This window comes from Saccopteryx leptura, chromosome 4 (genome assembly GCF_036850995.1).
Source record: "Saccopteryx leptura isolate mSacLep1 chromosome 4, mSacLep1_pri_phased_curated, whole genome shotgun sequence".
Taxonomy (NCBI): domain Eukaryota; kingdom Metazoa; phylum Chordata; class Mammalia; order Chiroptera; family Emballonuridae; genus Saccopteryx; species Saccopteryx leptura.
Genome location: NC_089506.1, coordinates 177,060,929 through 177,087,797, shown reverse-complemented (window position 1 = coordinate 177,087,797; position 26,869 = coordinate 177,060,929). Strand labels below are relative to the sequence as shown.

At 36.5% G+C, this 26,869-nt stretch overlaps 1 protein-coding gene across 1 annotated transcript in view; it reads right to left on the bottom strand.

Annotated features, from left to right (window-relative positions):
• Nucleotides 1-26,869, bottom strand: part of LOC136403398 (dmX-like protein 1) — a 103,107-nt gene that overhangs the window by 16,621 nt on the left and 59,617 nt on the right. Inside the window, exons 19-28 of the mRNA XM_066382071.1 lie at nt 26,297-26,404; nt 23,176-23,345; nt 22,480-22,577; nt 20,478-20,643; nt 19,034-19,295; nt 14,999-16,092; nt 14,336-14,527; nt 11,092-11,168; nt 8,498-8,625; nt 7,445-7,693 (exon numbers count right to left, since the gene is read on the bottom strand). Coding sequence (XP_066238168.1) covers nt 7,445-7,693; nt 8,498-8,625; nt 11,092-11,168; nt 14,336-14,527; nt 14,999-16,092; nt 19,034-19,295; nt 20,478-20,643; nt 22,480-22,577; nt 23,176-23,345; nt 26,297-26,404 — 2,544 coding nt within the window. The remainder of the gene's footprint in view (nt 1-7,444; nt 7,694-8,497; nt 8,626-11,091; nt 11,169-14,335; nt 14,528-14,998; nt 16,093-19,033; nt 19,296-20,477; nt 20,644-22,479; nt 22,578-23,175; nt 23,346-26,296; nt 26,405-26,869) is intronic.

Below are 26,869 nucleotides of genomic sequence, written 5' to 3'. Positions count from 1 at the left end.
ATACCTTTCTTCCCTTGCAAGAAGCCCTATCCTCATCCCTCCAGTGGTTCTGTAAGAATTATGGAAGTAATACCCAAAAGAATTCAAAACAGAAATAGAGAACAGTTGAGGCTACATATAAAAAATGGGCATGGAAGGTACAAAGATAACATTGTTTTTTATCACTAATAACTTCTGTACTGCTAGATTTGTTACTGCACATTTAGACTGTTTTCATTAAAATTAAAACATAAGAGGAAGGCTAATAAACTAACACATTTTTTGCAGCCTATCATTTTAAATCAGTCACAAAATTAATATTCTGAACCTAAATCTAAATTATAAGTTATAGTTATCTCTTTTAAAAACTGATCCCAAAGTAACCAGCAGAACCATAAGATTCTCTAGTTCTCAATCTAAGGCACCTTTACCTACCGGGCTTTTCATGAGTGTGCCTGAGTACACATAAAGCTTCAGGAAGCATACTGTCCTGGACCTTAAAATTTAGCTCCAAAAAATTTTGGGGGGGTGGAGGGGTAGGTAAATAACTGATTATTTAAAATATTTTATTTAAAAAGCAAAAGATATGGAGAAGTTAAAAGCCATATAAGTTTAAGATAAAAGAGACTTCAAATCTGTTTCTTCTTTTCAGCAAGGTAACTCAGTCTAGGTAATCTCTTAAAAAATACACTCATTCTCTTTTATCTTTAGGGGTGTGAAAACTACAAATGTATGTGAACACAAATTTACTATAAAAAATTTCTCAAAATTAGATGTAAAACATGAGTTTTACATGTAAACTTCAAAGATTCCTAAAGAAAAAGATAAAACTAGGAGATTAGTGAATTTAAAGTACTTCTCAATCTTCAAAGAATAAAATTAATGATAAAGGCTGGCAGGTGACATTATCCAGATTTTACAAAGTCTGTTTGACTATCAGATCTTCCTGGGATCATTTTTTCACACAGTACCTTGTACCTGCTTCATTAATATGTATAAAAATGAACTGATGAATATCTTAATAGAAAGTAGTATGATAATTTGTCTTCAAAACACAGAGCAAGGTACTCTCCAAGGTAGTGGTGTTCAAAATGATTTATTGAATTATGAAAAAAAGGCCCTGGCCAGTTGGGTCAGTGGTAGAGCATCAGCTCAGTATGTAAATGTCCTAGGTTAGACTCCTGGCCAGGGCACACAGTTGAAGTGCCTATTTGCTTCACCACCTTTCCCCCTCTTACTTCTCTCTCTCTCTCTTCCCCTACTGCAGTCATGGCTTGACTGGAATGAGTTGGCCCCTGGCGCTGAGGATGGCTCCATGGCTTTCCCCTCAGACACTTAAGAAGAGCTTGGTTGCTGAGCAATGGAGCATCTGCCAGATGGGATGCTCTGCCAGATGGGCAGAGCATCGTGGCATTACCCCCTAGTGGGCTTGCCGGGTGGATCACGGTCTGGGCTCATGTGGGAATCTGTCTATGCCTCCCCTCCTCTCACTGAAAAAAAGAAAAGAAATATGAAAAAAATATTACAACATCTATTTAGATATTTTAATAAGTAGAAGGGGGAAGGAGGAAGAGAAGAAGAGATGGGGGTAAGAAAGGAAGAGGGAAAAGAACAGAAGAACTGTGAAGAAGAAAGGGAGCAGGTGGAGGGAAAGAAAAGGCACAGGGGAAGGAAGAAGGAAAAGGGCAGGGAAAGAGAAAAGGGGAAGGAAGAAGGAAGATGAAGAAAATAAAAATTGTGAATGTTTATTATCTGGATCAACAATGGTACATATTATTTATAAATAAATGTTTTAGGGACGGGGCTATGTAATAAAAAAGCATGGGGATAACTGCCTTAGATGACTACTTTTCAATCATGCTGGCTACAGTATGTGTCTGTCTGTTAAGATTTCAGCTCAAACTCAACAGACTTACTAAACATTTGAATGAAGTACATATGTAAATATAATGAAATATTATTCAGGTGTAAAAAGATAGGAAATCCTTTCACATGTTATAACACAGATGCCCTTTGAGGACATCATGCAAAATGAAAGAAAACAACCACAAAAAGACAAACACCGTAGGACTCCCCTAATGAGGTAGATAAAGTAGTCCAATTCTAAGAAACAGAAGGTAGAATGTGGTTACAAGGGGAGAAGGGGGAAAGGAAAAGGGGAGAAGAGGAAAAGGGGGAGGGGGAATGGGGAAAAGGAGAATAGGGGAAAGGTGAAGGGGGAATAGGAAATGGAGAAAAGGGGAAGGGGAAGGGGAAAAGGAAAGGGAAAAGGAGAAAGGAGAAGGGGGAAAGCAGAAAGGGGAGGAGAAGGGGAGGGAAAAATGTGAATATACTTATCACTATAAGGGGAAGCAGGAAGTGGGAGAGGAAAGGGAAAAGGAGGGCGGAAGAGGAGGGGGAAAGGGGAGAGGAAGTTGTTTAAAGGGTATAAAATTTCACATTTGTAAAATGAAAAACTTCTGGAGATTTGTTTCATAAAAATGTTAATATAATTATCATTATAGAACTGTAAACAAATGGTTAAGATAGTATATTTTATTTGTTTTTGACCACAAAAACTTAAAGAAAATACATTAAAGCTATTTCACAGTAGCACTTAGAACTGCCAGAAATATCAGAAAATGGGGTTGGAGCCTGACCAGGCGGTGGTGCAGTGGATAGAGCGTCGGACTGGGATGCTAAGGACTCAGGTTCGAGACCTCGAGGTCGCCGGCTTGAGCGTGGGCTCATCTGGTTTGAGCAAAAAAAGCTCACCAGCTTGGACCCAAGGTCGCTGGCTCGAGCAAGGGGTTACTCAGTCTGCTGAAGGCCTGTAGTCAAGGCACATATGAGAAAGCAATCAATGAACAACTAAGGTGTCTTGTCGCAACAAAAAACTGATGACTGATGCTTCTCATCTCTCTCCGTTCCTATCTGTCCCTATCTATCCCTCTCTCTCTCTCTCTCTGTCCCTGAAAAAAAAAAAGAAAAAAGAAAATGGGGTTGGACAGAGAGATCACATGCTTAGTCTCAGTAAGGGTGAGGGAGGAGTCTAGGTGAGAGCTGAAATGTTTCATAAAAGAATATTATTATCTGTAAAATTTTACACATGTGCATTTCTTAGTGTTTCTTTATCTTCCATGCTTTTTATACCCTTATTATCTAAGAATCTGCCTTCCTCACCAGAAGTTATGAAATAAATGCTTTTTACACTTTAAAATTTCTATTATATGGTCCCCACTGAAAAGTCTGTCCAAGGACTCTAACCAAAAAATGTATTCCCATTTCCGGTAAAACTAGTTATTTTGCAGTGTAGCAGACAATTAAAAGTGTTTGACACATTAAACTATAGTTTAAATGGTTTAGTTTTATATTTTAAATATGCTGATGTCTTCCCTTTTCTGGTTAAGAAAGGTTGCTACTTTACTAAAGGAATGATAGAAATGATATGTATAATCATTAAATACTGAATACAGAACTTTAATTGTAATTAACTTTAGAGAAAAAGCAAAACATCTGGATTTTCTGATCTGTATTTATTATAATAATCAAATACAAAAAATAACTTTAAAATGTCTAGAACATCATTAGCAGTCTCAGTAAAAAAAGAATGGCATGCTTACCACAAATACTCATTTTATATTTCATTCTCAATGTGGAGACAAAAACATCATTACTGTAAATGTATTAAGGTAAAATATTCATAGTTCTTATAACTGTAATTTTAAGATACAATAAAAATTCTTAAAATGTTTCTATTTGCTATATAATATGCAATGAAAAAGCAAAAGCATGGATTTCTAACTGTTAGCAGAAAAAAAGTAATTTTTTTTGAAAATTTCTATTGCTTAGTTGATTGTCTATTTTCAAAATTAATCATAACAAAATGACTCAGAAACCCATGAACATATATCGGCACTATGGTTTTAATTAATTAGAAAATAAATCCTTCATTAACATATAATGAGTTTACAAAGCACATTAAATTTAATTAAAAAATAAACTATTGATTTACACACATTTAAATGTCTATTAAGAATTCTGACTTGGCCTGACCAGTCGCTGGCACAGCGGATGGAGCATTGGCATGGGACACTGAGGACCCAGGTTTGAAACCCCAAGGTCTCCAGCTTGAGCATGGGATCATAGATATGACCCCATGGTCACTGGCCTGAAGACTAAGGTTGCTGGCTTAAGTCCAAGGTGCCTGGTTTGAGCTCAAGGTTGCTGGCTTCAACAAGGGGTCACTCGCTTGCTATGCTGTAGCCCCCCATCAATGCACACATGAGAACAATCATGAACAACTAAGGTGCCACAACAAAGACTTGATGCTTCTCATCTCTCTCCCTTCCTGTCTTTCTGTCCCCATCTGTCTGTCCCCGACTCTCTCTCTCTCTCTCTCTAAAAAAAAAAAGAATTCTGACTTGGGTAAGCTAACATCTAATAAAAATCATCTATCATTTTCTTATATTACAAAGATTAAGTCATAATTAAATTATATGTCACTAGGAGAATTAGTACATTGATTATATAATAAAGATGTAGAGAGAAATATAATTTAGCTCAAGAGACCATTTTTTCAAATAAAATTAAAATGAGAATTTATACCAGAACAAGGAAATGTTGAGTTTTAAATTTCTCTCAGTACTAAGTTTATGAAAAGATTTTTTAGGAGTTCCAAGCATGTATTTCATCTTCAATATACAATACTTTGACACTGATTAGGTTGTCAAGAAAATAAAATACTGTAGACTTGTCAGTTTTCCTTTGGCCAAAATTAAATTGTTAAAAACCAAAAAACATACATTAATTTTGGCTGAATTCAGATGAACTTTTCTAAAATAGATTATTGTATAACTTGGTCACCACTGTATACTGAATCTGTATGCAATTAGACTTTTAGAATATTATAATTATGTTTGGCAGTAATTCAAACACACAGGACTGCTTACTACAACCTAAAATTTATCCGACTGCTATGCTGCTTTAGTTGGTAAGCTTTCAGAACAACATAATATTGCCTTCAAAAGCTGAGATTTCAGAACTCTGCCTTATATTGAAAGTCATTCCTACTTGTTTCTTGTCCTGGTTGACTTTCCGTTTTCAGATTTTCTGTCAGTTGTCAGTTGATCTGTTTCACAGGACTGCTGCTTCTAATTACTATTACTGCCTTCACAGTCTACTGTCTTCACCCTCTCTCTTTTTTCCCTGTTTTTCTATTTTATTTCTTTTTCTATCTGCTCCTTCTTAAACTAGATCAGCTTCAGAGCTATTAGGTCTTTGGCTTCACCATTCAGTGAATGTACTCCTATTTTCTGTTTAGTAAACTAGTGAATCATATAACATATAATTCCATGTCTTCTTAAACACTCCTTTAATTATTATTTGTATTCAGAATAGTTTCTGGGTTCTCAAAAAAACAGATGAGCACCACATAACCTATATGTAGCTACAACCAGCCCTACCACTAAGTGAACTATATATATATTTGAAGTATTTTATTATTATTGGGCTACCTCATATGTCAAAAGGTTAAAACATAGATGCAGATAATTTTTGGTCACTTTATTTAGGATTCAAAAAGTGGTGGGATCTAGTTTATGATAGTAGTTATGATGGGCATACTTGAAAGATAATTTATGTAAATTGATATTTCTGTCTAGAAACAATTAATTTGAGTGGTTAAACAAAGAACCTGGACTTCTGAGTTAGGTTCTTTACTATCTGTGCTCAGCAATAGTCGAAACTGAGACTACTGTCTAGTAAGAATGTATTTTTAATTTTTACAGGTATGTGGATATTCCATAGCAAAAACCTACCCTTTTTAACATATTACATTATTAAGATCGGTCTTAATAAATGCTTTTCTCTTAGAACACACTAAAGACAGAGAAAAAATTAACTTAGCAATTTTTATTTAATACTATTTTCAGTAGAGCAATAAATTTTACCTCCTGTTAGACTTTGAAGTTAGTTTTTAAAGACTAACTTCAAAATTAAATTACACTTTAAATATTGGAAAAGATGTTATGAAAAGTCAATATTTTTTAAAAAAATTAAGAGCAAGATTTTACATATGGGCAAATAAGTTACAAAAAGAAAACTTAAAAAAAGGCAGAAAGCATCATGAAGATTCTTTCAGGTCAAGAAATTTTGGTATTTTAATCTTTAAGTAAACACAAACAGTTTCAATGTTAGGAAGTTTAGGAAAGGGTATACAATTGTTTAAAATATTTACTTTCCATGGAACTATAAACACTTAGAAATCCAAAACCCCTAATGGCCAGAATCATAATATGCAAAACATGAAGCAGCTTCATTTAAAATGTTTTTTCCAGTCATTTCAAGCCATACTTTGATTTGTCATGATTAGTGAGGACATTTCTTTATTTCCAAACACTTAAAAATATATTAAAGTCTAAGGGATAAGAAAACATTAAAAGAAAGGATTTAGCCCTGGCCGGTTGGCTCAGTGGTAGAGCGTCGGCCTGGCATGCAGGAGTCCTGGGTTCGATTCCCGGCCAGGGCACACAGGAGAAGCGCCCATCTGCTTCTCCACCCCCCCTTCCTTCCTCTCTGTCTCTCTCCTGCATGCAGCCAAGGCTCCATTGGAGCAAAGATGGCCTGGGCGCTGAGGATGGCTCTGTGGCCTCTGCCTCAGGCGCTAGAATGGCTCTGGTTGCAACAGAGCGACGCCCCAGATGGGCAGAGCATTGCCCCCTGGTGGGCATGCCGGGTGGATCCCGGTCAGGCGCATGTGGGAGTCTGACTGCCTCCCTGTTTCCAACTTCAGAAAAATACAAAAAAAAAAAAAAAAAAAAAAAAAAAAGACTAAAAAAAAGAAAGGATTTAAAATGCAGAGATGATTTTTTAAAATGCTAATCATTGTTTTAAATCAAAAATATGGCTTGTTTAAAATAAATTCTTAATTTTCTACAGTAAGTGCCAGACAAAACAAACCTGGCCCACGGTACCCCAACCCCTCCAAAATAACACAAAGCAAGCTGAACTGTAAAAGCCTATTTCTAAAGCTAGTATCTTGCCTGCAAGACTGGGAGGGCTATGAGAACTGATGGTTGAAAGAGCTTTGGAAAAGCCCACACATTCCATGGAGAATACCACTACCTGGTGTGGGCTAGGCATAGCAAAGTGCCTTCCTGCCAAAGAAAGAAGAGAGAATTTGTATTTGGGAATGATAATCAATATAATTCAACAAATGAAAACATCAACAGTAGAAGAGTAAAGAATACTAGATTAGATAGTACTAATCATTGGTACATGAGTATCTTAAAGTTTGAAATTTCACCAGGAACTTCATATTGCATTTTTACCATAAAACTATTTGTTCATGATTTAAGAAAATGGTCTGTATCAAAATCTTTCTATGACTAAATTAAACTATAATTATATTTGACAAAGTTATCATTCAGATGAATAAATGAAGGCTCTGTCTTTAAAAGAAAGATAAAACAGATTAAAAACTAACCGAGTAATGCTTTCGAGTGTGTCTGTTCTTCGCTGGCCACATGGGCACCTCCACCAAACACAGCAGACCACATTTTCTCATTCAGAGGATGGGCCACGATCCGAAAGAGTTCATTACTAGAATGTGTTGCCAAGCCATGGATGAAGAGACTAAGATACACTGCTGTGAGAATCTCACAGAGCAAAATTGTCAGCCCTGACTGGGCTTCTTCACCAGAAGAATTCAAAAGTTGAATTAAAGAAGTTATTCCTAAAACAAACAACAAACACAGATACCACTGACAATAAATTTTAAAAATAAGAAATAAACTATATTTTCTAATTAAAAAAGAACTTTATGTCATCAGCATTAAAATATTTTCTTCTTTAGATTCATAAACTAGTAGAGGTTATTATAATTAATGCATGGATTCTGAGCTATTTGTTCAATTTAGAGAAATACTGAAAATCTGTTACCTGATTCAAACCTGAGATAAAATTTAATTGCCATAACAAATATTTTTCTATTATGACTAAAACAAAACTATAAAAAGTGATATAATGCCTGACCAAGTGGTGGCACAGTGGATAGGGCGTCGGACTAGGATGCAGAGAAACTACATTCAAAACCCCGAGGTCGCCAGTTTGAGTACAGGTTCATCCGGCTTGAGCATGGGGTCCCTGGTTTGAGCATGAGATCATAGTCATGACCCTATAGTAGTCCCCCCTGCTCAAGGCACATATGAGAAAGCAATCAATGAACAACTAAGGTGTCACAATGAAGAATTGATGCTTCTCATCTCTCTTCTTTCCCGACTATCTGTCTCTTTCTCTGTCTCAGTCCAAAAAAAAAGTGGTATAACAAAACATTTGAGTTATTTTAATATAATGATAAAGGAAATATTAAAGTTAAGTTACTGCATAACTTGTAATGAGTGGTGAGTACTGACCTGGTATTAGTTTTAACAACATTTAACAATGATTATCACATAGCAACACCCAACCAAACCTACTTTTTCCTCATCTTATTAAATTCAAGCTAAGAAGAACTCATACACATATAAATTATTTATACCTGGCCACTGAGCTGGTGATGTATTGGGAGTAACTGCTTCATCTAGGCTTCCTGTTTTCAAAGAATGTCGATGGGGAAGCAGGACTGTCTGATACACCATTCCGGTAAACTGATTTGTTTGAAATGAACTAAAAAAAGAAAACATTTAAATAATAATCTACAATGACCTACAATAATAACAACAATATAATATAATAATATACAGTGATCTAAAATGAAGTTAACATATAATATTCTACATTTTAAATATAACTTCTAGGGTACCGTAAATACAAATTTTTGTTTATACTGCCATATTACATCTACATTATAGTCTAGTGATATAGTAAAACAGTGTTCTTTAATTATAAATATATAAATTTTCTAAATTAAAACACACGTGATAAGTTTTCAGTATATTTATTTAGTGAAAGGCACAGAATATGTGCAAGTGAGAAAACTGAATTACTATTGGTCATAAGTAGTAAGCTTATATATCACACTTTTTAAAACAAGGCTATCTGGTTGAAATCAAAGCCAATTATGTTTAATTTGATATTTATGGCTATCTACCCTACATCAGGGAAAGTTACATCAAGTATATGCACTAGGTTCCAAACAGAATAAAAAGCATGGTTTGTTCTCCCATGAAATTTATAGCCTGGTGGGGAAATCAGACACAAATAATTTTATCACAACATTATGTAAGACAAAATCTATATAAACAGTGCCATGAAAGCAAAAGATAGCAGCATTTCACATAATCTGGGTTAGAGTAAGCTTCTCCAAGAACATGGCACTTTAATCTAAAAACTAAACAGATGGCTTGACATAAAGTGTGAAATATTAATGGAAAATGGTACTCAAGATTTTGTTAACCTGTCAGAAACTTCTATATCATATGTTAAGTAAAGGAATATAGTATTTAAATACAGCACATTTAATGGGTTAGACTTCTTCTGTCGGGAAGTCTTATTAGTGATAACATTTTGATGCATTTGTAAGTACTTTCTATTGCTTTACTTTCCAATTTCAAGATGGCAGAGTAACAATAAAAAAATCCCATTACAATAAATGGTAATGATAAGAAAGATAAAAACACTCTGATGAAAATAAAGTCACACTCAATAACAAGAAGATGAACTCTTGGTGGACCAGTGTCAAAAAATCAAGTTGAAGCAAACTTAGGATACCCAACCAGAGTAGTAAGCTTAGGTTACTCATGGGAAATTTCAAACACACAGATAAACAGACAGTGAAAAATCAACACCAAAGAAGCTGACAAACTCAGTGAAAGACTTGCACCCGAGGAAGCAGATTTATCAGAACAATAAGAAAAGTGCTTATATTCAGATAGGTTTAAAAATCACGAAATAAAATAAGATATAAAAATAAATGTGGCTATTAAAATCAACAGAGATCTAAAAAAATGAAAAACAGATTTTCTAAGAGAAAGTTAGATAGGCTTAATAAAAGATAGGACATTGCTGAAGAATGCATTAGTGTCTAGAAAATGAAGCTAGGCTTTCTTCTGAAATGAAACAAAAAGAAATGAAGATTAGGAATATATGAAAAAAAAGTTAAAAAAAGTAAGAAGGACTCAGAAGTTCTACTATCTGTCTAATAGGAAAGAAAATAGGAGAAGACAAAATATTTGAAGAAATAAAGTTAGAGAATTTCAAAGAACTAATGAAAGATACAGAAAAACCCCAGAGTCTTAAACAGTATTTTTTAAAAGCCTAGATAAATTATAACGAAACCTTAGGATATAAAGAGAAAAATCTTCATCAAAATAATCATCAAAACAAATAATCATCATCAACTCTTCTGTAAAATTTTTCTCAATTCCAAGTCAGTCACTCCCTCCTTTGCATTCCCTGAGCCTTTTACTATCCATCATATTGTAATACTTATTATTTAAGTACTACATCATGTGATGTATCATTTATCAGTTCACATTTGTTTCTAACAAGATTGATTGTAAGGAAGGAGAAACTGTGTGCATATCACAATGTCTGGCATTAGGCACTGATCAACAAAAGGCTGCTAAGTAAGTTGTATTGACAAGGGTTTTACTTGAGATTCATTTGCCATAAAGTCTTAAGTTAAAATCTGAAAGGTGGAAAAAGAACCAGTAACTCAACACAACAGCTACATGTTTTTTGCATTAAAGTGCACTGTTGTATATAGTTTTTCTAAAGAAAAAAATTCATATTCTGTAACCTCATCAGTTTACTGCAAGCATTCTTAAATTTCACAAAGATATATGGTCTGACCAGGTGGTGGCGCATTGAATAGAGCATCAGATTGGGACACGGAGGACCCAGGTTCAAAACCCCGAGCTTGCCAGCTTGAGTGAGGGCTCATCTGGTTTGAGCAAGGCTCACATGATCTGCTATAGCCCCCCCCCCCCGCCCCCGCCCCATCAAGGCATATATGAGAAAGCAATCAATGAGCAACTAAAATGCCACAATGAAGAATTGATGCTTCTCATCTCTCTCCCTTCCTGTCTGTCTGTTCCTGTCTACACTCTCTCTGACTCTCTCTGTCTCTGCAAAAACCAAAAAAAACCAACCCACAAAAACAAAACAAAAAAATTGCACAAAAATATTTACCTGTAGTTTTGACTTCCACAAAGGCACTGATATATACAAGCAGAAAGTGAGGCTGCTAAAGTATGCATTACATATACCTGGAAAAAAACCAACAAACAAAATTAATTATGTAAGGTAACTTTTTGTAAGACCTAATATAATCAGCATTTTAAAAAAGATGAAAAAATAATTTTGCCCTTATAAACTACTTCTTTTTTTTCCTTAACACTCATTTCTAACTTTTAAAGTCTCACTAGAGACGAAAAAATACTGAGCCTTTGGCAGAAATTATAAAGCACGTATCTGCTACCTAATTTCAATTTCAAGAACAAATGGGAACAGATGTTAGCTATTCAGTAGTGCATGAACCATGAATTAAAAGCAAACCCTTGAAGGTTCAACCTGCTTCTTCCTCAACCAAAATATAAAAAAGCACAGACTGACAAAGGACAGTTCACTGATGGACAGGACATTGAAAAATATGCTACCACATATTCTAGGTACTATAGTAAAAAACAATTTAAAGAGGGTTAAATTTTAGAGAAAGAAGAAGATAGCAATTAAAGGCAAACATTTATCTTGGGGAAGAGGTTTTAAATACAGCATGATGAGAAATAACAGAAGCAGATCTGAGAAGGAAAGAGAAGTGTAACCTAGATAAGAAACTAGAAGACTAAGCTCTTGATCTAATTATGAAGCATGACAGTCTTTTATGTTGATAAAAACAGTGAATAACAGAGTAAAATCTCGTTGCTATTTCTACTTCAATGATCAGTAAGACATGCAGTATGAATTAAAACCAAGAATACCGCCATGTAGAATGAAGACAGCAGAGACCACATATGGAATATTGCACAAGTGATCAGAATATTGTCCAATCAAAAGGTGGAGCACATTTCACCACTTATTGAATCTGGGCTGCCCTTGTAACTTGCTTTGTCTAAGAGGATACAACAGAAGTCATATATGAATTCTGAACCTAGTCCTTAAAAGGCCTTGAAATTTCTACTCTTGCTGCTTTTTAAAATCCTGCAACCATAATGTGAAATAATCTAGTTGTGGTTGTTAATTTTATGTGTCAACTTGACCGACTCGAGGTGCCCAGACATTTGGTCAAGCATTATTCTGGGTGCATCTGTTAGGGTGATTTTGGAGATTAACATTTGAATTGGATCACTAAGCAAAGCAGATATGAGTATGCTTCATCCAATCAACTGAAGACCTTAATAGAACAGAAAGGTTGAGCATGAGGGAACTTCTGTCTGGCTGCATCGAGCTTGGACATGAGTCTTTCCTGCCTCTGAACTAGAACTGAAACACTGGCTCTTCTTGGGTCTCAAGCCTGCTGCTGGCTTTCAACTGGTCCTCAGGACTTCAGAGTTAAACTGAAACTATGTGGTCAGCTCTACTGTGTCTCCAGCTTGCCAACTGCAGATCTAGGGACCTCTCAGCCTCCATATCATGTGAGTCAACAGCTTATAATAACGCTTTTTACATACACACACCCTCCTTATTGGTTCTGTTTCTCTAGAGAATCCAGACTAATGTGCTAGCTTCCCTGTTGGAAGATGAGACACATAGGACCCAGATTCTTTGGTCAGCTCTGCAAGAGTCTGCTGACCATCTGAAATATAAGTGAAGTCATCCTAGATCATTCAGAATCCAGTCAACCTACCAGTTCCCCAAAGATAAATGAAAGTATCCAGAGATCAGCCCAGCTGGTCCAAACCAGAACTGATGAGCTAACCCACAGAAACACGGGCAAAAACAAATGATGGCTATTTTAGGCTACTAATGTTTCAGAATGGTTCTTAAGCAACAAAAGCTAACCTATATACCAGTGGTATACTTACTATTAAAGTTATATATGGAATAGAGTTTGGCCAAAATGAGCACAATTTGAAGGAAATTAATTCCTAACTGTAGAATACGCAATGGGGACATTTAGTTATACCACAGAGCAGTATAGGAAAAGAAGTGGTAAAATGAAATTACAAGGGTTAAGGTTATTCATGAGGGTAAAACTCTAGGAGAGGCCACCATTAGGTAAAGCAGAAAATCAAACTAGTGTGATATTGCCGCCTGTGAGGAATTTGAGAACCAGATGACAGACTATAAGGGGAAAAAAATATAGATTCAAAAATAGTCAAACTTGGCCATACATTAAAGTATCTCACTATGTTTGGAGAGTAAAAATGATATATGAAATGTGATATTAATGGTAGATAAAATGGAGTGGTGATGGATGGGAAGATGAATGGATGGTAACTATGTATATGATTAGTTTTAGTTTTGCATAAGTCACCAAAGGAAATTCTTTTTCTTTTTTTTTTTTTACAGAGACAGAGAGAGAGTCAGAGAGAGGGATAGATAGGGACAGACAGACAGGAACAAAGAGAGATGAGAAGCATCAATCATCAATTTTTCGTTGCACCACCTTAGTAGTTCATTGACTGCTTTCTCATATGTGCCTTGATTGGGGGGGGGGGGGGCGGCTACAGCAGACCGAGTAACTCCTTGCACAAGCCAGTGACCCTGGGTCCAAGCTGGTGAGCTTTTCTCAAACCAGATGAGCCCGCGCTCAAGCTTGCGACCTCAGGGTCTCGAACCTGAGTCCTCCGCATCCCAGTCTGACACTCTATCCACTGCGCCACCACCTGGTCAGGCTTAAGGAAATTCTTAAATATATATATTCTTGAGACTCTCACAGACAAATTCAGTAAGTTTGGAGTGATGTGAACAAGCCAAACATTTAACAAGCACTTAAGGTGATTCTGCTGTAGTCAGAATCATGAGTCACTACCTAGCCCAAAGGAATGACAGACAAGATACCTCGTATTATCCTGAAAATATGTAACTTTAAATACTAACACAGAAATAATGTACATATTATAAACTTTACATCAAAATATTAAGTTTCTATCTCTAAAATACAGCCTTTTGGCTAAGCGTACTGCTAAAGAAATTACTCATGTACTGCATATATACCAATTACTCTTATCTTAATAAAATGGCTAAGTAAGACTTAGCCATTAGCACTGGATTAAAAACAGAAGCACCATATTGCGTATAAGTAACACAAGTAAGATGAGCCTGGTCTACAACCAGAAGTTTTCTTTAAACAAAATCAATATAAACTTGGTAATGTAACAATCACTATTGTATGGTCTGATGTTTAAAATTGTTTTTAAAAACCTTAACACTTATATTTTAGTCTTACTGTAATATATAGGTAAATTAAAAGACTGAAACCAAGTATACTTACTTTATTGCTTTGGATATCAGGATGGGGTGGTGAATCCAAGCCTATTATGGCATGTAGAACATCGTGTGTTAGATTACTAAGGTGCAGTAACGGATTGGCAACTACTGTTTTGGCACTGGCTGTACAAGCAAAGAGGAGAGGTACTGAGGTTTGCTCCGACAGAGGATTAGAAAATACTGGTTCTGATGTTTCCTTAAAAACAAAGGAAAAAAAGTTTAACCAACCACTCATAGTTATAAGCCATTAATTATGTAATTCAAGGGTTTCTTTGAAAAACTTCAAAACAACTAATAATTAAAAGCCTAATGGAAACTTTTTATAGAGTTAGAAGGGACTTGATGAGGTCAACATTCCAGCAATTATATTGAAAACCGATGGTACATTACCCTTTTAACAAAAGAAGGTCATCACCTTCATAAGGCATTCCTACAAGAACGTGGAGTATGAATTCAGCGTAACACCAAACTGTACTTAAACTGCAATACGTGCACAACTCTACAAATACACAATGTGACACACCACACACCTTTTTAAGAAAGGAGTATTTCTTAAAGCTATCATAATGAAGAAAATAACAATTTTATTATTTAAAAACAGAAAAAGCAATTATCAAAAACTTTGTTATACATGAACTATTTTGACTGGCTATCATATGTTACATACCTGCTGAGATTCTTGTAAAAGCAAAATCAATTCCATTCTCACAGATGCAAGACCCCCACCATGGGATCCATGAAGTATGCAGTAACTAAGAAACATTCTCAAGAGTGATTGATATTTCAAAAGCCACAGTCTTTTTCCTTGAAAATTTTCTTTCAGTTGTTTCACTTTTGTTTGGTGGAGCAAATCTTCAGCATCTTCATTTATTCCTAATTCATCTTCATTTGCACCAAATGTAGACTGTAATTCTTTGGCATTTGAACAATAGTCACAAGTCTTTTGAAGAGCGATCACCTCTTTTTCAAGCCAGTGGTACAGTTGGTAACGCAATTTTCCACCATCTATTTCATAGCCAGTAGATAAAGTACGCAGTTCTCCTGTGAGAATCTTTAAACATGCTCTAAATTTTAACTGGACTGCAATAATATCTTCTGATGGACTTAAAATGTCATTTTCATCCAGTGTGCTGAGAGATTCTGTGTAATTAGAACTCGTTTCATCAATTTTTTTTCCTATTTTTTTATTTAAAGGTTTTAGTTCTTTTGTTGAACTAGGGAGATCCTCATTTTCATCATCATTATCACTGTCCCATTTTAATTCTAAAGAGTCATCCTGAAATACAACACTTGGTTGGCTCCAGTCAAAAGAAAGAGTAGAGTTTGACTGTTTCTCTGAAGAACCCTCTGAAGAAGATCCAAAGCCATTAATGAGTGACTGTGACCAATCAATAGCAGAAGACTTATCCTCCCTTGCATCCAGTTTGAATGGATAAGTAGGACAACAGTCTTTACTAGTATTCAGAAAACTAGATGTTCTACAAAAAGGTTTTGTTTTCTTGATGACTTTTGGTATCTTTGATAATACTTCCAAAGCCAACATAGGGCAGCCAGCTTTTAAATGAGCACAGGCCGTAGTAAAAAATAATCTTCTTTCACTTAGATTAATTGTTCCTGCCAGTCCACTTTTTCCTGTTAAACTCACATGTGTGGAAAATGCATCAGATGATCCAAAATGACGTCTCAGCAAAAGAGGATGTGTTCTTAGATAATTGTAGAAATTAAAAACTGCAGGATTACAGGCTGACATCGTGACTTGATCTGAAAGGAAATTCATTTTATGAACCAAGGAGAATTCTTCAAGGGTTATATTACAGTCCTTTTCTCTACTATGGCGCCTTCATCTACCTATTCCTCTGACATAATTTTATTGACAGACCACAATACATAGCACTGAACAAACAAAAACACATTTGTAATCAAGGTATTCTAAGAGTATGAAAACAAAGGTTATACAATCTAAGATCATTTAAAACATCCACTTATACACAGTTCTTTTTCTCTTACTTTCTTGGACACTCCTGCCCAGTCTGCTTTGCTATTCCTCAACTTCTTTACCTTTGAATACAGAGTATCTCAGAATTCAATGCTTGATTTTTTTCTGACACTCATTGTATGAACTCACACAGTTCCAATGCTTTTAAATACTATATATATGCTAATAACTTGCATATCTCTATCACCTGTCCCAAGTTCATCCTGTAAGTCTAGAATACTATGTATATCCAAAGGCCTACAGTACATTTACATTTACATGTACTACATACTCTTGCCTCATGTTCTTTTTATTTAGTGAGCCTAAACCACTCTTTACCCAGATACCTACAGGTGACTACTCACTCATTTCAGTCTCTGCTCAAAGGTGACCTTATCAGAGAAGTTTTCTTTATATAAAGCAACACTCCCTCAAATCTGCTCCCAGCCTTCCCCACATCATTTATCTATTTGCTCAAGCTAAAAACCCAGGAATTATCCTTGATTCTTACTCCTTCACACTTCATATCCCAATCCTGTTCCATCTAGGCAACCTTAGCACTATATTCCAAATCCAACCACTTCTCTCTGCCTCCCTCCTATCATCCAGGCACAAGCCACTATTATCCTTTTCGTTTTTCTTCTAAAATACAGGCTAATTTGGCTCTAAAGGATGTGGTCATGTATTAATCCCAAATCAAAATAAATGTTGACATGAATATGTGTAGGTATAAAAAACAGTGACTAAAAAGGCCTTTTATTTCTCCCCCTTCATTAAATAGAGGCTTGTTTGGAAATCTACATACAACTCAGACGGCTAGGAGACTAGAACAACTGAGTACATGGCTTTCATATAAAAAGACATATGATAGTTCCTAATTAAATGAGGCTATACCAAAAGCTACAAAGTAGAACCTATTCCAATTAGTACTTCAAATGATATGACACCTACTATACTAGCTATCAGGCAATTTGGTTCTACCTATGGAAAAATATTTGAAAAGCATATCTCATTATTTTATATAAAGTTATATAAAAAAATTCCATTTTATACTAACCTCTAGAAAAGCTTTAACAGAATGAATTTCTAAAACAAAAAACAGAAGTAGACTCAAAAGAGAACATTAAAAAAGTTCTCTACCTTAGCATCTCATGCTCAAGTCAAGAATTTAGTTAAGTGATTTTTAATCACACCACATATATCAACTTTCTTTTTAACAAATACATTTTTTTTTTCCCTGAAGCTGGAAACGGGGAGGTAGTCAGACAGACACCCGCATGCGCCTGACCAGGATCCACCCGGCACGCCCACCAGGGGGTGATGCTCTGCCCATCCGGGGCGTCACTCTGTTGCGACCAGAGCCACTCTAGCACCTGAGGCAGAGGCCATGGAGCCATCCCCAGCGCCTGGGCCATCTTTGCTCCAATGGAGCCTCGGCTGCAGGAGGGGAAGAGAGAGACAGAGAGGAAGGAGAGGGGGAGGGGTGGAGAAGCAGATGGGCGCCTCTCCTGTGTGCCCTGGCCGGGAATTGAACCCAGGACTTCTGCATGCCAGGCCGATGCTCTACCACTGAGCCAACCGGCCAGGACCAACAAATACATTTTTTACTACAAAAATTGTAAAACTGCCTGACCAGGCGGTGGTGCAGTGGATAAAGTGTTGGACTGGGATGTGAAGGACCCAGGTTCGAAACCCCAAGGCCACCAAGTTTGATCGTGGGCTCATCTGGTTTGAGTAAGGCTCACCACCTTGAGCCCAAGGTCACTGGCTTGAGCAAGGGGTCACTCGGTCTGCTGTAGCCCCCTAGTCAAGGCACATATGAGAAAGCAATCAATAAGAAACTAAGTTGCCGCAACAAAGAATTGATGCTTCTTATCTCTCTTCCTTCCAGTCTGTCTGTCCCTCTCTCTGTCTCTGTCTGTCTGTCACAAACACACACACATTGGCCCTGGCCGGTTGGCTCAGCGGTAGAACGTCGGCCTAGCGTGCGGAGGACCCAGGTTCGATTCCCGGCCAGGGTACATAGGAGAAGCGCCCATTTGCTTCTCCACCCCTCAGCCGCACTTTCCTCTCTGTCTCTCTCTTCCCCTCCCACAGCCAAGGCTCCATTGGAGCAAAGATGGCCCGGGCGCTGGGGATGGCTCTGTGGCCTCTGCCTCAGGCACTAGAGTGGCTCTGGTCGCAACATGGCGACGCCCAGGATGGGCAGAGCATCGCCCCCTGGTGGGCAGAGTGTCGCCCCCTGGTGGGCAGTGTCGCCCCATGGTGGGCGTGCCGGGTGGGGTCGGGCGCATGCGGGAGTCTGTCTGACTGTCTCTCCCTGTTTCCAGCTGAAACAGCTTCAGAAAAACAAAACAAACAAAAAAAAAAACCAAACACACACACACAAAACCTAAATATTGTAAAAACTGATTAATGTGCTTCCACCTACAATAAATGAATTTATATCAGTATTTTCTTCAAAACATTTATATTCAAATGTTTATATATTTATGTTAAATATATTAATTTTATAAAAACAGAAAATCCAAAATTCTTGATTTTCAAAAATCTTATTTTTCTGGAAAACAAAATAAAACAAAAGTGTCATTACTCTGTGTCCCCAACCAAACCATAAAGTTTTAGACCATATCTTCACTTGCTTTGTATTATCCTTACTACCCAACAGTGTGTCTGTACCCAGCAAACACTAATAAAACTCATTAACATCTTAAAAACGCAGCTTACCATCATCCTCTCTGATAGGTTGCTTTATTAATGTTTCCAAAGCACTACTATAATCTTCCAAAATCCAATATGCCATACTCCGAAGAAAAGGATCATAATGCATACTGATATTCAATGTATCGAGTTCACTGACAGGAGAAACAATTCCCAAAATTTTTTTACGTAAAATAGTCTTATATGTTGCAGATTTATCAAATTCAGACTCATAGAGTCTTGCTATTACAAGAGCCAACTGAATGTCGTTCAGTTTCTCAAGACATACCTTCAAAAAGAAAAAGAAATGTTTACAAATAAGCAGGAATATCTTCCTTTTTAAATTTTTTTTTATCTGTTGATTTGAGAGAAAGAGACATTGATTTGTTGTTCCAGTTAGCAGTGCATTCATTGGTTGCTTCTTGTATGTGCCCTGATGGAAGATCAAACCCGCAACTTTGACATATCAGGGCAATGCTCTAACTGAGCTACCTGGTCAAGGTAGCTTTTATTTAAGATAAATTCAATGGACTCACTAATAACTAGATGAACACAATGTTTTACTACTATTAGAAAATAGTCAACAAGGATGATTTAAAAAACCCAAAACATACTGCTTGCTTTTAGCACGTCTACTTGATAGCATTTATGTTAATAACTTATAAATCTACCTGCCAGTACAAAATATGTTTGCAAAAAGAATTGGCCTAATGAGGATATACTGAATCATTATTAATAGCATCAATTCAAATGACATATTTGTTTTATTCTTGGAAGTTTTACTCTTCCCAACCACCTTAGCAGAATAGCGTTTCCAAATTTAAAAAGTTGTTTGCTTGTATAAAACTCTGAGCAAAAGGGCAATTTAAGATAGACATGTTGTATCTTAAAAGCTCATAATTTTTTAAGGTTCACTGAGAAATAATCTGTTAAAATTTGCTAACGTTTATCAACCAAGACAGAGCAAAATAAATATAGATTCAAATATATGTTTAAATTGATAGGACAAACTTTTTTTTTCTTTTTTTTCTTTATTCATTTTTAGAGAGGAGAGAGAGAGGGAGAGAGAGAGACAGAGAGAGAGAAGGGGGGAGGAGCTGGAAGCATCAACTCCCATATGTGCCTTGACCAGGCAAGCCCAGGGTTTTGAACCGGCGACCTCAGCATTTCCAGGTCGACGCGTTATCCACTGCGCCACCACAGGTCAGGCAGGACAAACTTTTTAAAATACTGAATACTTTAGAGTCAAATAAATTACCTATCTCTAGCAACCAACAAGATGGTTAATCTTAATTCTGTGTAAATAGTATCATTCAAGCTATATGACAAAATTTTAAGTCATTATTAAATTTTATCAATTATTTTAGTCTTGTGTTATTTCCACCAGATTTAAGTTAAAATTAAAAAATGAAAATTTAAGCCCTGAATAAGAGGACGACAGTGCTATTTTTAAAAAGGTTTCATTCATTACCTCAACTGCATCTCTCAGGCAACCAGCTAAAAGAAAAAATGCTGCAGAATGTTCAAATCTCTGTTTGCCTAACAAAGAAAATGCATTCTTTAAAGCTGCTTTACGCCACCTCTCCTCTTCAAAATTGTGTCCAAAAAACTGTGTCATCTTGGTATCTTTTTGGGATCTATAAGAAAGAAAACAGTATGAAAAATTTGAAAGATAATGTTTCTATATCAGAAACTATTTTATGAAGTCAGCTACTTAAAAGTTTGTAAGACTCGAAGGAAACATTTGACAGTTCAAAAGTTACTACATATCTTCTTTTCTGAGCAAAGAATATTTATGATATACATTTAGTTTCTCATGTATATCTGAGATTATTTAAAAAATTCTTTCAAAGCCCTGGCCAGTTGGCTCAGTGAGTAGAAGAGTGTCAGCCTGGCATGTGGATGTCCTGGGTTCAAATCCTGGTCAGGGCACACAGGAGAAATGACCATCTACTTCTTCAACCCTCCTCCTCCCTTCTCTCTCTCTCTCCTACTCTCTCTCTCTCCCCCCCCCCCTTTTCCCATATCCATGGATCGATTGGCTGGAGTTGCCCTCCCCCCCCCAAATAGCTCCATGGCCTCTACCATAGGTGCTAAAAATAGCTTGGCTGCAGAGCAACAGAGATGGGCAGAGTATAGCCCTATTGGATCCTTGCCAGGTGGATTCAGACAGGACGCATGTGGGATTCTATCTCTCTGCCTCCCCTGCTCTAATTAAAAAAAAAAAAAAAAACTTTCAAAAAACTATAAAAATTGCATTAGCAGCACTATGAGAAATTATTTTTGAATCCATGTGAAATATATAATTTATATTAACTTCTGTGTGATTTCACCATTTACATCTCATTAATCACCTTTACCTCCACTGGAACCTAAGGATAACACTTTGATGATCAAACTCTAAAGAATCTGTACTGATTGAAAAGAATCCTAAGAGATCTAGTCTCTTGTAAAACTGGCTAGTACCATGATTTTTCTCCAAAGGCTGCTGTTCATACGGATTTATCTGGAACAAAACCCAAAACAAATGGTAATCATGTTCACCAAGTCTTACTGAGGACAAACGAGAAAGAAAAAAATCCTAAATGACTCAAGTTCAATTATGAGATCTGGGCCCACGGGCAGAGGGCAGTTTAGGAGGACAGCTTGGCACATGAGCTTTTATAGGGCACAGGGTAGATGCCTGTTCCAGACTCCACCAATTATCTTCCACGCTCCAGATGCAAATATCTGGTTTAGTTCTTTGTTCTGTAGGAGTGTCACAAGAAATTCTTAAAAATAAGCAAAAAAACCCACAAAATCTTTTCTGGACTGATAAAACCTAAGAACAAACTATTGATAAAATAGCCTCATCAAAATCTTCTGTTCTGGATAACACCTGGGCTTCCTCCCTATGAAATCTCTCCTTAAATATCCTTAAATACAAAAATAACGGCCCTGGCCGGTTGGCTCAGTGGTAGAGCGTCGGCCTGGCGTGCGGAAGTCCCGGGTTCGAGTCCTGGCCAGGGCACACAGGAAAAGCGCCCATCTGCTTCTCTACCCCTCCCCCTCTCCTTCCTCTCTGTCTCTCTCTTCCCCTCCCGCAGTGAGGCTCAATTGGAGCAAAGATGGCCTGGGCGCTGGGGATGGCTCCTTGGCCTCTGCCCCAGGCGTTAGAGTGGCTCTGGTCGCAACAGAGCGACGCCCCGGAGGGGCAGAGCATCGTCCCCTGGTGGACAGAGCGTCGCCCCCTGGTGGGCGTGCCGGGTGGATCGTGCCGGGTGGATCGTGTCGGGCGCATGCGGGAGTCTGTCTGACTGTCTCTCCCCATTTCCAGCTTCAGAAGAATACAAAAAACAAAACAAAACAAAAAAAAACCCCCAAAATAACAAAGAATCTACATGAATCACACTAACCAGAAAAACAAATCTTTACTTTATACATTTACACCTTTTGAAAAACTTTTCATTTTGAAGTACAGGTTTCTCACCTACCTATATAATCCCCAAATCACAGCTTTCTTTTTCATTGCAAGGTAAAAAATGGCAGCATCTAAAGGGTCATTCTTTCTATAAAAGGATGCCTTGGCTACCTGTAATTAGAAAATATAGGTCAAAATTTCACAGAAACCATTTTTAAGTGAACAAATACATAGTTTTCCTCATATATAAAACTAGCACACATTATCTGTATAAATTTTCAATAACATTTAAAAATATGTATATAAATGCATGCACCTGTATATTACAAATATGTATATTTAACAATTACAAAAATATACTGCTCACAAAAATTAGGGGATGTTTTATTGCTTCATATTCATTCTGAGATATCCCCTAGTTTTTTTGAGTAGGATAATTTATAGTGGTGGTCTCCAAGGAGACAGAGAGGTGAGAATAGGACTTTATTTTTCATTACAAGCTCTTCTGTACCATTTTATTTTTTCTAAACATGTACACACATTATTTTGTAAAATTCAGACATATAATATTAAATAAATGCATCAACTAGCAATTTAAGAATTAGAATATAAAGTTTAAAATATAGTAACATATTTTCAAATATAAAAACTATTTAAAATGATTTTACTGCCTCAAATTAAAAGGATAAAAGGAGAGAAAATATGAAATGTCACTGAAAGAAACATCCTAAATACATATTTTTTACACTAACATAACATACGTACTTACCTTTTCTACGCATTTGCGTAAGACACGGGTATTCCGAACCCACCATCCCACACCCATGGCTCTCAGTTCGGACCAAGTGGGATTGTCTTTCTGCATTGTTGGCAACGTGTTCAGCAGTTCTTCTTCTGCTACTGAATGAAATGCCCAGGCAAAATGACTAGTAGACAGGCCTGAAGAAATATAAAAAATAATGATTATCAGAAATGTTTGCTCCATATTTGCAATAAAAATGTCTAAACTTTATGAGACTCAGAAAGTTACAATTAACTGTTTAGGGCTGGAGGAAATATCGGTTATTTGCTTGCTTCTCTAAAAATTTCTTTCCCTTCAATATTTTTTACAATGAGCATATATTTTCTATAATTAAAATGTATATTCTTAAAAAGATTAAAAAAATGCTATGGCAAATGCCACTGTGCTGGGTAGTTTTGTTCTCTAGCTATTACGCATGACTTTTTCTTAGAAAACGAGAAACAAGGTATTATTCTATAATGGTATGACTCTTCTTTAAAGCTAATTCTCATCTTCCTTTGGCCAACATTTGTACTGAAGATTTAGTTCTATGAATTAAAAAAAAAAAAGCACCAACTAGATTTAATAGCTTGGTGAGAACTTAAGACTATAATGATTCATATCAAAATTTTTTCATACTATTTTAATTTGCTTTTTCTTTTCTATTATTATACATTGTTCATAAATTTATTTTTATTAGCAATTCAATATTCTACCACATTAAAATATCAGTGTTTTCACAATAACTTATTCCCTCTATTTGGGACATTTGACTCATATCTAGATTTTTAAAAATAAGTAGTACAGATATAAAAAGTAGTTTTAGCCTGACCAGTGGTAGTTCAGTGGATAGAGCATCAACCTGAGTGAGACACTGAGGTCCCAGGTTTGAAACCCTGAGGTTGCCAGCTTGAGTATGGGCTCATCCCACTTGAGCACAGGCTTGAGCGTGGGATCATCGACATGATCCCATGGTGGTTGACTTAGCCCAAAGGTCACTGGCTTGAAGCCCAAGGTGGCTGGATTGAGCAAGGGGTCACTGGCTCAGCTAGAGCCCCAGGTCAAGGCACATATGAAAACCAATGAACTAAAGTGATACACAAGCCTGAGTTAATACTTGTCATTTCTTTCCCCTCCTGTCTCCAAAAAAAGGAGTTTTTTTTTAAAAACCTTTCTTTTCATCCGTAAGGTGGGATTAACAGAAATATTCCCATTTTGCTTTTTAGAAAGGTTACTCAGTTTTCAGTACTATAAACAATGTTCAAGTACCTGTTTACCCATTATTAACCTTACATTGGATTTTTTTCTTTTACTTTTGATAGTAGAGTAAATTGTCACATTATTTTTAATTCAGTTTACTTAATTAGTAAAACACAGAATTTATCCTAGCATTTCTTACTCTTTGTAATTTTTTTTCTCATTTATATTGGCCATTTATCTGCCCATAAAAGGATACTGATCTTTCATATTTTTATGAGCCCCTTATATATTACAGATAACAAACTTTATTTTATATTTAAAAAAACCCTGAAGATTCTAGAATTAGAATGTATATATTAAATTCCAGCTCCATCCCTAACTATGTAACTTTGGACAAGTTTCTTAGTCTCTTGTTTCATCAATTTTCTCATTTACAAAGTGTGAATAATCACAGAACCTACCTTATTATATTGTTGTGAGGATTGAAAAGAAATAATATTGTTAAAGTATTTAGAACAATACGGAGTCCCGGGTTCGATCCCCGGCCAGGGCACACAGGAGAAGCACCCATCTGCTTCTCCACCCCTCCCCCTCTCCTTCCTCTCCGTCTCTCTCTTCCCCTCCCGCAGCCAAGGCTCCATTAGAGCAAAGATGGCCCGGGCACTGAGGATGGCTCTGTGGCCTCTGCCTCTGGCGCTAGAATGGCTCTGGTTGCAACAGGGCGACGCCCAGATGGGCAGAGCATCGTCCCCTGGTGGGCGTGCCAGGTAGATCCCGGTTGGGCGCATGCGGGAGTCTGTCTGACTGCCTCCAGGTTTCCAACTTCAGAAAAATATGAAAAATAATAATAATAATAATAATAATAAACCAGTAGAACCAATACTGCTGGAAGCAAGCTCTACTCTTGTACTTCCAGGGCAATGAGCCATTAAATATACTGTTTTATTTAAGTTAGCTGAAACTTAAGTATTTCTGTTACTTTAAATGTCCTGATTAACAGTATCTAACAGTAAGTGAAATGTTATTAAACTATATCTAAAATACACATTAATGTTAACAGTAGTTTTGGGAGTACTCATTTTATTTAAAATTAAAAATTGAATGTGTCATTTTCTGTAACAAAAATGTTATTCAAATTTTGAAGAAAGATTTGAATTTAGATAAATGTCAAAAGACAGAAAAAAGAAAATGTAAAAAGAAAATTAAAGAGAATAGCCTGAACAGGCAGTGGGTAGCGCAGTGGATAGAGCGTTGAACTGGGACGCGGAGGACCCAGGTTTGAAACCCCAAGGTTGCTGGCTTTAGCACAGGCCCACCAGCTTGGGCGAGGGGTTGCTGGTTTCAGCGTGGGATCATAGACATGACCCCTATGGTTGCTGGCTTGAGCCCAAAGGTCACTGGCTTGAAGCCCAACGTAGCTGGCTTGAGCAAGGGGTCACTTGCTCTGCTGTAGCCCTTTGGTCAAAGCACATATGAGAAAGCAATCAATGAACAACTAAGGAGCTGCGACGAAGAATTGATGCTTCTCATATTTCTCCCTTCCTGTGTGTCTATCCCTATCTGTCCCTCTCTCTGACTCTTTCTCTCTCTGTCTCTGTGGAAAAAAAAAATTAAAAAGAATAAAGTGACACTAACTGGGATTTAATGTATGATGCCCTTGAAATATAACACAGAATATCCAATTGACCAATTGCTACATATTTCTTTATTCATTAACTCCTTCCATCTACCCAAAATATTCCACTATCTTTTTAAGTACAAGTGAACATTTCTAAAAATAAAGAAAACTTAGAATGTGTTAAATTTGTCATCATTACCATATCTGAGCTAAAGCAAACTTAAAAATTCTTAAACCTTTCTTCTTCTCTTCTAGCCTTATATCCTTTTAAAATATTACTACCAAAATTACCTTGGTGAAGAAGTTGAGCTCGATAAGCTGGGAGAGAAGTTGTAAGAAAAGTATGAAGACGAACAGCCAAAAGAAATTTTAATCCACATTCATCAAGAGTTTCTCCACCTATAAAAAAAGAATAAGAAGGTACTTAGTCATTTTTATTTGTAGAACAATATTTCATCAGCAAAACACAAGTAAATGCTAATTCCGGCAAGCAGTGTATGTATGACACAGCAACAAACAGAGACAAAACATTGTGAAACTGAAAAAGTTATTGGTCTAAATATTTCTAATATTTCTTTTTTCTCTATACTTATACATTACAAAAAGTAGTTGTTAAATATTTTGAAAAATAATAGAGAATAAATCGACTCAGGGTCTGGGATATTTTTGTAATTGGACCTCCTCTGTCTGAATCTTTCTTCAATTAATGTGACTAAATTTTAAAATAGTTTAACTTTCTTTGTGGTATATGTTATAGAAGTTTCCATATTATTCAAGTCACATACCCATCCCAATAATCTGCTGCTAACACTGAAAGAAATAGCTACACTGTGGGAAGGCCCGATTTTTACTTGAACAATTAAA